At 43.0% G+C, this 13256-nt stretch overlaps 1 protein-coding gene and 1 non-coding gene across 2 annotated transcripts; one reads left to right on the top strand and one right to left on the bottom strand.

Moving 5' to 3' along the window:
* Nucleotides 1–223: 223 nt before the first annotated feature.
* Nucleotides 224–1848, bottom strand: SPINT4 (serine peptidase inhibitor, Kunitz type 4). Its single transcript, XM_053573765.1, has 2 exons — nucleotides 1734–1848; nucleotides 224–405 (listed from the first exon to the last, which is right to left on the bottom strand). The coding sequence occupies exons 1-2, from the start codon at nucleotides 1846–1848 to the stop codon at nucleotides 224–226; spliced, it is 297 nt and encodes a 98-aa protein (XP_053429740.1).
* Nucleotides 1849–12013: 10165 nt separating this feature from the next.
* LOC128574304 (U6 spliceosomal RNA) lies at nucleotides 12014–12120 on the top strand. The gene has a single exon (XR_008376681.1). It is a non-coding gene; the product is annotated as a U6 spliceosomal RNA (small nuclear RNA).
* Nucleotides 12121–13256: the final 1136 nt, after the last annotated feature.

The raw sequence follows: 13256 nt of genomic DNA, 5'->3' as shown, positions 1-13256 counted from the left end.
TGCCCCCTCTTCCCACCCCAACTAGAGTTAGCCCCTAATCAATTTTCTCTATCCTGGGATCTCAGAGCCTCTTCTTTTTTTTTTTTTTGCTGGGGCTGGGTTTTTGGCTGGGGATGGGTTTGAACCTGCCACCTCTGGCATATGGGGCCGGTGCCCTACTCCTTGAGCCTCCCAGAGCCTCTTCTTTTCCTCCCCCAAAGGACCAAGGACAGGAATAGATTCCTTACCGTTCTTTGAATTCTTTAACACAGTTTACTTCACATTCTATTTGAAGTTTGTAGTTGTTAAGATTGCCATCGCAGCCACTGTAGTAAAAACTTTCACACTTTTTGGAGGTTTTGTTGTAGAAAAATCTGAAGTGAATTTCAAAGCAGCTGCCAGAATCCATGTCCATAAGGCAGGGATCTGTGTGAGAGTTTCCCATTGAGTTAGGAGAACTTGATTAGGAGTCATCAAGAGGGCTTATCTCTATGGAGTGTTCAAAATTCCTCACTTTAGCCTGGAATCATTCCCATAGTCAAGGTCACTGAAACACATCTGGTTTTCTCTTGAAATCAGAGCCACTTGGCAAGGTTGCCCTTGGACAAAGCAAACTGATTGCAGCTCCGGGTTGTGGGCCCAAGCAGTGTCTCGGGGAAGCAGTGAGCAGTGAAAAGGGTGGTTCGGTGACCACAGGGTGAGTTTCCTACATTTCACAGCTTCTTCACACCCCCTTCTTCCTTTCCTTTTAGTTGCCCACTTAGGATTTCCGATTCAAAATGCTCATGCCCTCGTTTTCATACAACCACTATACTATTTACACTTCAAAATTCAGGTAACTGTTGTTCTCAAAACAGGAAGCACACCAACTCACCATGACGGGAGTAATGCTAGTTCATCCTCATGTCCTATCCTCTTTTCCCCTCTTGCCTTCCCAGTGGCAGCCCCCTCTGTTATTATCACCAAGAGCTGGGTAGTAAGTGGTGGAAAGTTACGGTGATGATTTCATTGGCAACCCAGCAGTTCTCACCCACCTTTCTCAAGCAGCCAGTCTGGTATTGACTTTCCGGTAAAAACTATGTAGGCAAAGTGACATGTATAGTCTTAACATTTCATATTCACAAACGCCCTTAGTAGCAGGTACTTTTCTGACCTTCATTTGACACTTGAAGAAACTGAGACTAAGCAAATGATGAGTGGCTGTCCAAGGGCACACATCTGCTAAACAACAGGCTAGAATCTGGAGTATCTGGCTCCTGGTGTCCACTGTATCACTTTCTCATTTTCTGGGTGCTGCACCTCTACACACTATCTATGGAAGAACATCTCTCTGCCTTTCACATTTACGTGTGAGCTCCTCCACACAGGAATCACGTGTCCAAGTGTTCACTATGTGCCAGAGCCCAGGTATTAAAGATACTTCAGTTTGCTCAGTCTCCAACCCCCTTTCACACTCATCTCAATACATACTTTTGAATAGTCTTGGATCTTTGAAATTTGTCACAAAACCCCAAATTGAGAATGCTTCCAGTGTTTTGGACCTCCTACAATAGAGATCTCCATCTAGAAAGGACATATTTGTATCCTGTTTTTTTTTTTATCAAATATCCACAGGGCCCTTGGTTTAAGCAATGCCCTGAGTCAAGGGACAAAGGAGAACTTTCCTGGCCCACCTAGATAGCATGTTATTTTCTAACATCTTCTCCCTCATTCAAAATTGATCATTGGATTTATTTTCTGTCTTAACTTCATACCTTTGGTATCTCCGCATATCATCTCAGCAACTTTCTTAACACCACCCAATAATGGGGTTGTCAGCGAGCAGAAGATGAAGAGTGCTAGAAGAAAGCCCAGCTCAGGTGTCTTCATGGTGCAGGAAGTAGCAAGCAGGATGGCCTTAGTATATTCTGTGCTTGATACTTGAGAAGACTGAGCCCACCTACCCCAAGGGCCAGGACTGGGCATTACAAGATGTTGCGTTGAACAGTAAGTGCTTGAGTGCCCAGCCATGAAACTGAAGGCCCCAAACTGATTAGACCCCTGATAGTGAGTCCCATGTTCATTTAGAAACCATAGAAACTCAAGGATCAGAGCTTCAGCATGTGTTTAACCATGGAGGGTAGAACCATCAGAGCAAAGAATTAAAAAAGGATACCCTCCTTTTCCTCTTTGACCTTTGACAGCAGAGAAGAACTGATCTTGGCACACTAGAAAGAATGTAATAAGCACAATTATAATAGTAACAGGGTTAGTTAAACCCTTGCTCATTTCATTCCAGGTTCAATTGTAAGTAATTTGAATATGATAAATCATTTAATGATCACATGCACTTTATGAAGGAGGTACAACTATCATCTTCATTCACAGATGAAGAAACTGAGGCGGAGGTTAAGTTTTTGTTTTTTTTTTTTTTGTAGAGACAGAGTCTCACTGTACCGCCCTCAGGTAGAGTGCCGTGGCGTCACACGGCTCACAGCAACCTCTTAACTCTTGGGCTTACGCGATTCTCTTGCCTCAGCCTCCCGAGCAGCTGGGACTACAGGCGCCTGCCACAACGCCCCGCTATTTTTTGGTTGCAGTTTGGCCGGGGCTGGGTTTGAACCTGCCACCCTCGGCATATGGGGCTGGCGCCCTACTCACTGAGCCACAGGCGCCGCCCTGGAGGTTAAGTTTTATGTTTAAGGTCACTCATTTATTATGTGGTAGAGACAAAATGTGAACTTGACTTCAGAGTTTATGTTCTTTTTTTTTTTTTTTATAGAGACAAAGTTTCACTTTATGCCCTTGGGTAGAGTGCCATGGCATCACACAGCTCACAGCAACCTCCAACTCCTGGGCTTAAGCGATTCTCTTGCCTCAGCCTCCCGAGTAGCTGGGACTACAGGCGCCCGCCACGATGCCCGGCTATTTTTTTGTTGCAGTTCCGCCGGGGCTGGGTTTGAACCCACCACCCTCGGTATATGGGGCCGGCGCCTTACCGACTGAGCCACAGGTGCCGCCCTAGAGTTTATGTTCTTACACTATATTATATTATCTATGACCATGGGGACACTTTGTCTCTCAAAGCCTCTTAGTTAACTGTAGCTTTATGATGAATCTTGCTATTTGGTAGTTAGGTTGTTCTTTTTTAAGACTATCTTGGACATTCTTGACCCTCTTGATTTTCTAAATATATTTTAGAATTATCAGGCCATTTTTTAAACAAAAATACTGCTTAATTATGATGGATTACATTGAATTGTCACCTTTATTTGGGGGAGATTTACAATTGAATTTTCATCTCATGGATAGACTTTATTGTTGCTCTTAATAATGTTTCATCTTTTTTTTGAGACAGTCTTACTTTGTTGTCCTCAGTAGAGTGCTTTGGTGGCTTAGCTCACAGCAACCTCAAACTCCTGGGCTCAAGTGATCCTATTGCCTCAGCCTCCTGAGTAGCTGGGATTACAGGCACCCACCACAATGCCCTGCTAGTTTGTTGGAGACAGGGGTCTCTTGCTCAGGCTGGTCTCGAACTTGTGAGCTCAAGCAATCCACCCACTTTGGCCTCCCAGAGTGGTAGAATTACAGGCATGAGCCACCATACCTGGCCCCAAATTTAATTTTTGATGGTTTAATTTTTTACTATTGTTGGAAAATTCTCATCCATTATCTTTTCAAAATTTGTCTTCTGCTCTATTTTCTATTTTTTTTGGTAAGGCTCCAATTATACCTACATTAGACTATTTCACTCTACTTTCCTTGTTTCTAATATTATTTTCTCAATTTCTATCCATATTTTTCTCTCTGTGCTTTGTTCTGAATGTCTTATTCTGATCTGATTTTTGCTTAACCAATTTTCTCCTTATTTATCTAATTTGCTCTTAAACATTTAGCACTGAATTTTAATTACAGTACTATGAATTCTAGAACTTCCATAAGTTTCTATCTTCTTTGATATGCGTAGCATAGTTCTGTTATGTCTATATCTGAAAACTCCATTATCAGATCACTTGTGAGTCTGTTTCTATAGCCTGTTTCTTGTTCTGTTTTTGGTCATGTGTCCTTGTCTTTCGAATACGTGGTAATTTAAAAATCACATATGGAGCATGTTTTATGAAAGACTATAGAGGTAGTTTGGGGCTTTTGATTTACATTGCCCTGGCCAGTAGTAGACTAGAATAGGGTATCTCAGCCCTGGTGCTGTTTGTGTTTTGGGCTGGGTAATGTTTCGTTGAAGGCTTATTTATGCATCATAGGTGTTTATTATCATCTCTGGCTACTACTTTTAGTAGGAGTCACCCTCCATAATTGTGACAACTAGAAATTTCTCTAGACATTGTCAAATGTTCTCCATAAGGAAAAGTATCCCTGATTGAAAACCACCAGGTTAGACGCACTTCATCTGTGAGTGATAGTGATAGCTCAAACTTGGCTTACATTCTTTGTATAAGATCATCTGTTTCTGCTTCACCATTCTGAACACACTGGTATTCGTTTAATCCTCCCCCACCTCCTGGCAAACCCTGAACTTCAGTTTTGTCTTCTTATTCTTTTTTTTTTTATTGTTGGGGATTCATTGAGGGTACAATAAGCCAGTTACACTGATTACAATTGTTAGGTAAAGTCCCTCTTGCAATCATGTCTTGCCCCCATAAAGTGTGACACACACTAAGGCCCCACCCCCCTCCCTCCATCCCTCTTTCTGCTTCCCCCCCCATAACCTTAATTGTCATTAATTGTCCTCATATCAAGATTGAGTACATAGGATTCATGCTTCTCCATTCTTGTGATGCTTTACTAAGAATAATGTCTTCCACTTCCATCCAGGTTAATATGAAGGATGTAAAGTCTCCGTTTTTTTTAATGGCTGAATAGTATTCCATGGTATACATATACCACAGCTTGTTAATCCATTCCTGGGTTGGTGGGCATTTAGGCTGTTTCCACATTTTGGCGATTGTAAATTGAGCTGCAATAAACAGTCTAGTACAAGTGTCCTTATGATAAAAGGATTTCTTTCCTTCTGGGTAGATGCCCAGTAATGGGATTGCAGGATCGAATGGGAGGTCTAGGTTGAGTGCTCTGAGGTTTCTCCATACTTCCTTCCAGAAAGGTTGTACTTGTCTTCTTATTCTTAAGAGTCAGTCAAAAGTATTGCTTAATCTCTCCACTTTTAGCTTCTCTTTTCTTGATAGGCAAATACTTCCGAGGCAGGTCTTGAAAAATGATGACTGGCAGGCTAAACCTGCCTGTCACTGGATATTATAAATAAAGTTTTATTGGAACTTTATTTACAATAACAGTTACACTCATTCATATATGCACTACCTATGGCTGCTTTTGTACTATGATGGCAGAGTTGAAGAGTTATGACAAAGACCACATGGCCCATAATACTAAAATATATACTATGTGGCCTTTTACAGAAAAAGTTTATCAACCCCTGCTGTAAAATTTTAGTGTTTAATTACACTAATTTTGTACTTCTTGTATCTCTGACAACTTACAAAAAATCTCTCTCACTTTCCATCAAGGGTACCATCCCTTCTAAAAATTATATAACCTTTCTTAGACGATATTTCAGAATTTTTATCCTTTCTCCCTTTGTTCAAAGACACCCATTTACTGAGCTCCTACCATATATCAGTAACTATTCTCAGCATGGGGTGTACAGAGATGAATTAAATAAATTTATCCTCTTAAGACTTGCATATGAGTCATGGCTCTGAACATGAACAAAAAAACTCTCTTTCAAATTTATGAATTTCATTCTAGTATAGCCAACCCCATGTTTCCTGGCACACCTGAAAGTATATTCCACTGGTGATGGAGCACTTACAACAGTGGTTCTCAACCTGTGGGTAGCAACCCCCAGGAACTGTATTAAAGGGTTGCAGCATTAGGAAGGTTGAGAATCACTGACTTATAGGAAAGACCATGACAGCGTGACAAGACTGCTCTCCAGAGAGTCATAGTCTTCATATTATTCATATTCATATTCATCTTCCCTTTCTGGGTGACAGCAAGAAAAAATGACCCTTCTTTCATTCTGTCTCATAAGTCTCTTTTTTGACTTGGTACAGCCCCCACTGAACTGAAGGTCTGTTGCTCTCTCACTACTCTGCTGGGAAGGACTGGGAAGAAGATTCCCAGCAATAATCTGTAAGACATCCAAAAGCAATGTTGTCTTTCTTGGCCAGTTTTATTCTGGCCATCATCGTTGCACATCCTTATTCTCCAGGCTTCCAACGTTTATTACCTCCCTTGGGGTAGAGTTAAGCCTACCTATTAGAGCACCTTCTCCAGGATTCCCCATGCCTGACAATTATGACTTAATGAACTAAATAAGCTCAGGCTTGGGGAAGTGTCTCTTCAAGATTCCATCTGGAGGGTCGGTCTGTCCAGAATGGTACACAGGCCAGGTGCTTTCCAGTCCAGCCATGCACCTTTCAAAGCAAGTTGTTACTGCTGGGTTACTGGTTCCTCAACCAAACCTCTAAACCCCTAGACCAGGGGTCCTCAAACTGCGGCCCACTGGCCACATGAGGCGGTGTGATTGTATTTGTTCCCGTTTTGTTTTTTTACTTCAAAATAAGATATGTGCAGTGTGCATAGGAATTTGTCCACAGTTTTTTTTTTTTTTAAAAACTATAGTCCAGCCCTCCAACACTCTGAGGGACAGTGAATTGGCCCCCTGTTTAAAAAGTTTGAGGACACCTGCCCTAGATTCTATATAAGAACTTGTTATCATAGGTTATGTAAGGGAAGTGGTGTTATTTCTATTTCAAATAGGAAACATTGAATTTATTTATTTATTTATTTTTTCCTTTTTTTTTTTTTTAGAGACAGAGTCTCACTTTATCACCCTTGGTAGAGTGCCATGACATCACAGCTCACAGCAACCTCCAACTCCTGGGTTTAGGCGATTCTCTTGCTTCAGCCTCCCCAGTAGCTGGGACTACAGGCGCCTGCCACAATGCCCGGCTATTTTTTTTTGTTGCAGTTTGCCTGGGGCTGGGTTTGAACCCACCACCATTGGTATATGGGGCCGGCGCCCTGCTCACTGAGCCACAGGCACCACCAATACTATATAAGGAAAAATTGAATTTATAATTTGAAGAATTTAGATGGTGGCATGCCTAAGTAGCACAACTATGGTTAAGTAAAAAGTCATGGTGTATAAAGTATATTCACTGAGCAACAGGTGATAATCCATTTTTCTTTTTGAGACAGGGTCTCACTCAGTTGCCCTGGGGTTGAGTGCTGTGGCATCATAGCTCACAGCAACCTCAAACTCTTGGGCCCAAGTAATCCTCTTGTCAGCCTCCTGAGTCACTGGGACTACAGGTGCTTGCCATAACACCAGGATAGTTTATCCATCTTTAGTACAGACTCTCGCTTTGCTCCTGCTGGTCTTGAACTCTTGAGCTCAGGCGATGCAGCTGCCTCAGCCCCCAGAGTGTTAGGGTTACAGGCCTGAGCCATTGAACCAGCCTGTATTTTTCTTCCTTCATCCTTAATGCCGTTCCTTATTCCTTATATACCAACCTTTTCAGTAAACCCGTAAAATGTTAATAATAATGCTAATCATAAAACTCATATTTCTGCCCCAGTTGGGAGTGTACAATGTATTTTTTATTTGATCTTTCTTTTGGCATAATCCCATGAAGGTGAAGAACAGGATTGCCGAGGCATTTTCCTGAAAAGGAACACAAGACTCACAGGGACAGGGCTGGAAGTGATGGAGCTAAGCAGAGAAAGGCTTAGGTTTTGTGGGGCTTGCAGCTCACGTAATTTTAGGAACTTTATTTTAGGAAAAGAATGCAAAACTATCAGTATAAAATTAGGTACTTAAGTGAATATTTATTTGGAGTAAGACGAGAATTGCAACAAATTACAAACTTACAAATGCTTACAAATACATGAAATATCATGAATACCAGAAAAATAATACATTTTGTTATTATAATTTTAAACACATTTATAATGCTTTCCCTCCAAATTTGGTGGTTGATTATTCTTTCACTGGTCTTCTTATGACAATGATTTTTGTATCTTATTTCTAAGAGAAAACAGAAAGATATCAATAATTCAATCTTTGCTCTAGCATGGCTGATCACAAATTTAAATGTATTGGTTAGGCACCCGTAGTTCAGTGGTTAGGGCGCTGGCCACATACACAGGGGCTGGCAGGATCGAACCCAGCCTGGGCCTGCTAAACAACAATGACAACTAAAACAACAACAACAACAACAAATTTACATGTATTAGTGGTAGCTTATGAAAGATATTTCTAGTTTCTTAACTTATCGATAATGCCACTTCTGTAACTTCGTCACTTCTAGCTCAGGTGGTGCTGCACGCGGGGGCAAGACCTTGGAGAGTTCTAGCTCTTTGACGTTGATCTCCTGGCACCTTATTGCAACCCGGTAGCTCTACCTTACCACCCCCACTGTGCCTGTCCTGGGTTCATAATATGGCCATGAAGCAGGTTGCAGTGCAGCATCTGGTTGACATATTTTCTTGAGATCATATGCGTTCAATTTGCCAGATGAGTGCAACCAAGGACAGGTAATAAGTGGGGGTTGCCCAGATGTGAATATAGTAGATCTTAAAGACCACCATCAGGGCCTGCATCCCCAGGCTGGGACAGCACCGCCTGCCTCTATGCCCAGATGGGATTGCTGCTTCCTCTCTTCATCCGGTGCTGAGCTTTGGAAGGGGCTCTCGTAAGTGATGGCCTGAAGGTTAAGCTTCACGAATTTCATGGTAAATTGTCCTTTGCAGCCAAGCTCAAAAACTGCAAGTCAGATCTTGGAGACAGTGGTCTCAAATTTCTTGCTTTCATTACCTTTCTAAAGAAAAAAATATGCATATATTTTATATATTTATTTTTGAGACAGAGTCTCAAGCTGTTTCCCCCGGTAGAGTGTCGTGATGTCACAGCTCGCAGCAACCTCAAACTCTTGGGTTTAAGCGATTTTTTTGCCTCAGCCTCCCAAGTAGCTGAGATCACAGGTGCCCGCCACAACACCTGGCCATGTTTTTTGTTTCAGTTGTCATTGTTTTTTTTTGGTCAGCCCGGGTTTGAACCTGCCAGCCTCGGTGTATGTGGATAATGAGTCTATTTCTTCCTCTGGATTCTTTAAACATATCCATGGATTACGTCATGTTGGATCCAGAGAACCACTGCCACTGAACTGTGTGCTGGCAGCCTCTGTCTAGTGACCCTTTAAAGAAATGGCCCCATGAAACTCTTCCTGGAGTCTAACATGAAGTTGTCACAGAAGGTGTTCTCTGTCATCATGATCTTTAATTAGCCATCAGTCATTAGACAAAAGCTTTATATAGATGAAAGCAGTGTCTGCTAATCGAACTTTCCATGATGATGGAAATGTTCTATGTCTACGGGGTATAATATGGTATCTACTAGCCACATGAGTTTATCAAACACTTGAAATGCCTAATAAGATCAAATAACTGATTGAATATTTTATCTTATTATAATTAATATCCAGTTACAGTTAAATAGCCTCTTGTGACCAGTACCTTCAGTACTGGGCAGATCATACTCAGATTATAAAAATGCTGATACATAGCTGGAGTTTGAATGGACCAACCCGTATGTGAGAGATCTGCTTCATTCCGATCAGCTCGAGCCACATCTGATCAGTTTCTGGTGGAAAAGGAGCCTGCAGATTTTTCTGAACTGTACTTCCTGCTCTGGGTCAGCGGTTATCAGGGAGTCTGCCCAGTTAGAAAAGCGTTACAGAAAAGAGGCACAAGATACGGACTTGTGACAAATCCATCATGGGGGAGGTTCATTTAGTGGGGGTGCAATTGGGAGAAAAGTAGACTTGTGGGACTAGGTTGCCACAAATTTCCAAGTTGGTCACATTCACATGGGATTTGCAGAGGGAGGCAAAGCCTTCCATACTTGCTAGAGGTTTTGTAGAGGAACTGAGATCTCTGTTAAACTGAGATCTCTGTTAACTGATCCCTCATCATGATGTTTAGTCAAGGATGAGATTCATAGACAAGGAAGCTGAAGGCCAGTTAGTTGAGGAATATGCTACTTCTCAAGGATATAGTACTTTTATTTTTATTATTTTTTTTTTTTTTGGTCCGGGGCTGGGTTTGAACCCACCACCTCCGGCATATGGGACCAGCGCCCTACTCCTTGAGCCACAGGTGCCGCCCAAGTCTCTAAGTCACTTTCTTATGTCTTCTTTGTTTTTTTTTTTTTTTTTTTTTGTAGAGACAGAGTCTCACTGTACCGCCCTCAGGTAGAGTGCCGTGGCGTCACACGGCTCACAGCAACTTCCAACTCCTGGGCTTAGGCAATTCTCCTGCCTCAGCCTCCAGAGCAGCTGGGACTACAGGCGCCCACCACAACGCCCGGCTATTTTTTTGTTGCAGTTTGGCCGGGGCTGGGTTTGAATCCGCCACCCTCGGCATATGGGGCTAGTGCCCTACTCACTGAGCCACAGGCGCCACCTGGATATAGTACTTTTCATAACAATGCCTTGTTGCCTCTTAAGAAGAGATTTTATTTTTTTATTTATTTATTTTTTTGTAGAGACAGAGTCTCACTTTATGGCCCTTGGTAGAGTGCCGTGGCCTCACACAGCTCACAGCAACCTCCAACTCCTGGGCTGAAGCAATTCTCTTGCCTCAGCCTCCCGAGTAGCTGGGACTACAGGCGCCCACCACAACGCCCGGCTATTTTTTTGATTGCAGTTCAGCCGGGGCCGGGTTTGAACCCGCCACCCTTAGTATATGGGGCTGGCGCCTTACCGACTGAGCCACAGGCACCGCCCAAGAAGAGATTTTAAAGATCACAAAACACTGTGCTTGTCTCAAGTAACTTGAGTTAATTTATATGAAACCTGCCCACTCACCCACCCACCAAGCAGCCGACCAGAGGTTAAGATAGAATATATACTGTGGTCCCTTTATAAGACAGGGATTTTGAATAAGGAAAGGATTGGCAAAACCCATGGATAATAATAATATCCTTCTTTTTTTTTTTTTGAGACACAGTCTTACCATGTCACCCTCGGTGGAGTGCCATGGCGTCACAGCTCACGGCAACCTCAAACTCTTGGGCTTAAGGGATTCTCTTGTCTCAGCCTCCCAAGTAGCTGGGACTACAGGCGCCTGCCACAACACCCAGCTATTTTCTTTTGTGTTGTTGCAGTTGTCATTGTGTTGTTTAGCTGGCCTGGGCCAGGTTCGAACCCTCCAGCTTCGGTGCATGTAGCTGACATAACCACTGTGCGACAGGTGCTGAACCAATAATAATATCCTTCTTAGACTTTCTGCCGGCAACCTTGTCTGTGCTTTGCCTGTGTTATCTCATTTTGTCTCCACGACACACCTGAGGATTAGATGTTCTTCATCTCTGTTTTACAGAGGGACAGATGGACTCTGGGGACTTAGGAGATGCCCAGCACCACTGGGCCAGAGGGGTAGAGCTGGACTGAGTTCTGAGTACCCAGGACCTTAGCCTTCCTCAGTGCTAATACCCCACACAAACACATACCATAAAGCTCCCTTTTGTGGTTTGTTTCTCGATCCATTGTACATTTTCATAAGCAAACTAGTTTTTAAAAAATTTTTAAAATGAAGCCGACTCCAGCCAGTAAAAGTGAAATAGACAGCTGACGTATGAGTGACCCTGAACTGTTCAGTGAAGATTTTCTTTTCTTTGTGAAACAACTCATCAAATGTTAGATTAATCAACTCCTTGCCAGCCTCTTCTTGTCTGTTTGAGAAGTCTGAAAAGTTGTGTCCTTACAGCCTGCCAGTAGGTGCTAGTGTTTTCCAGCAAAGAAACCAGACACAGCTCCTGCTTTTATGGGAGTCATACTCTAGGCAGGGAAAGTACAAACTTGAACATAACAGGACGGAGTTGTGAGGGTTACGGCAGGGGAAGGGAGGGCACCATGGGTAGACAAAGAGAGTGACCAGTTCTATCTGGAGTGAAATGGTTTGTCATTTAAGAGGAACCCGGAAGCATGGGCAGGAGCACATCAGCAATGTGGGGAAAGTGCTCACTTCGGCAGCACATATATTACAATTCCAACAATACGAAGAAGATTAGCACAGCCCCTGCACAAGGATGACACGCGAATTTGTGAAGTAGTCCTTATTTTTCCTAAATGCCCACCAATCCAAGAATGGATTACAAGCTATGGTATATTTAAAGCATGGACTACTAATCAGCCATTAAAAAAGATGGAGACTTTACATCTTTCATATCAACCTGGATGGAGTTGAAACACATTCTTCTTTAGTAAAGTATCACACGAATGGAGAAGCAAGAATCCAGTGTACTCAATACTAATATGAAGCCAGTAGATGATCTAATACACGCCCACATAAAAGAAAAACTCCAAGCAATTCCAGATGGGGAACAGGGAGTGGAGAGAGGGGAGGTGGGAGGGGAATGGGTTTGTTCCCAACTTAATGGGCACAATGTTAGGGTGTATGGCATGTCTCTTGGGGGAGGACACAATTATAAGAGGGACTCTACCTAACAAATGCAAACATTGTAACCTAATTCTTTGTACCCTCAAATGAACCTGAAACAACAATAAAAAGAAAGAAATGTGGGGAAAGTCACTGAGGACAGAAAGAAGAGAAGGGTTCAAGTGTAGAGGGGAGAGGGTGTGCGGGGCCTTGAAGAGAGACCCAGTTTAGTAGGGCTGGTTTCTAAGTATGAGAGGGGATGAGGAGCTATGAAGCCTGAGTTGTAAGCAGGGGGCAGTGCATCAGTGGAAAAATTCTGTGGAAACAGGGAAGGGTGAAACCCCATTCAGGAGAAGTAAGTGGAGGTGCCCAAGTGGAGGTTCCCTCGGGAAGAAGAAAACCTCTCAGGCAGCCAAGGCTTGGGTTGGATTCCAGCTCCATCACTTATCAACTGGCTGTATTGAGCCTATTTCTCAATTCCCTGACCCTCAGGTTCCTTGTCTGTGAACTGGTATTATAGTTGCTGCGAAGATTAAACAAGACGACGTTTGTCAGAACCGAAAAATGTTAGTTCTCATTAAAAAGTTTGGAAATCACTGCACCAAACCCCCACACTTGACCACACCCTGCAGGGCCCAGGATTTAGATGAAAGATCGACAAGGCCTGCCTGGCCCATTCTGTTCTCCAGGAGGTCACGGCGAGTTCAGTGCTGGATTTCCTAGGAATAAGTTCAGCATTTTCTCAGGCCCTCCCCAGCAGGTCCATCTCCTACCTCACCTGACCCTCCCAGCCAACACTAGGGGTCAGTTCAGGGGAGCCA

Source organism: Nycticebus coucang, chromosome 21, assembly GCF_027406575.1.
Source record: "Nycticebus coucang isolate mNycCou1 chromosome 21, mNycCou1.pri, whole genome shotgun sequence".
In the NCBI taxonomy this organism is placed as follows: domain Eukaryota; kingdom Metazoa; phylum Chordata; class Mammalia; order Primates; family Lorisidae; genus Nycticebus; species Nycticebus coucang.
The sequence above is the reverse complement of the archived record's forward strand: the minus strand, read 5'-3'. Positions and strand labels throughout refer to the sequence as shown.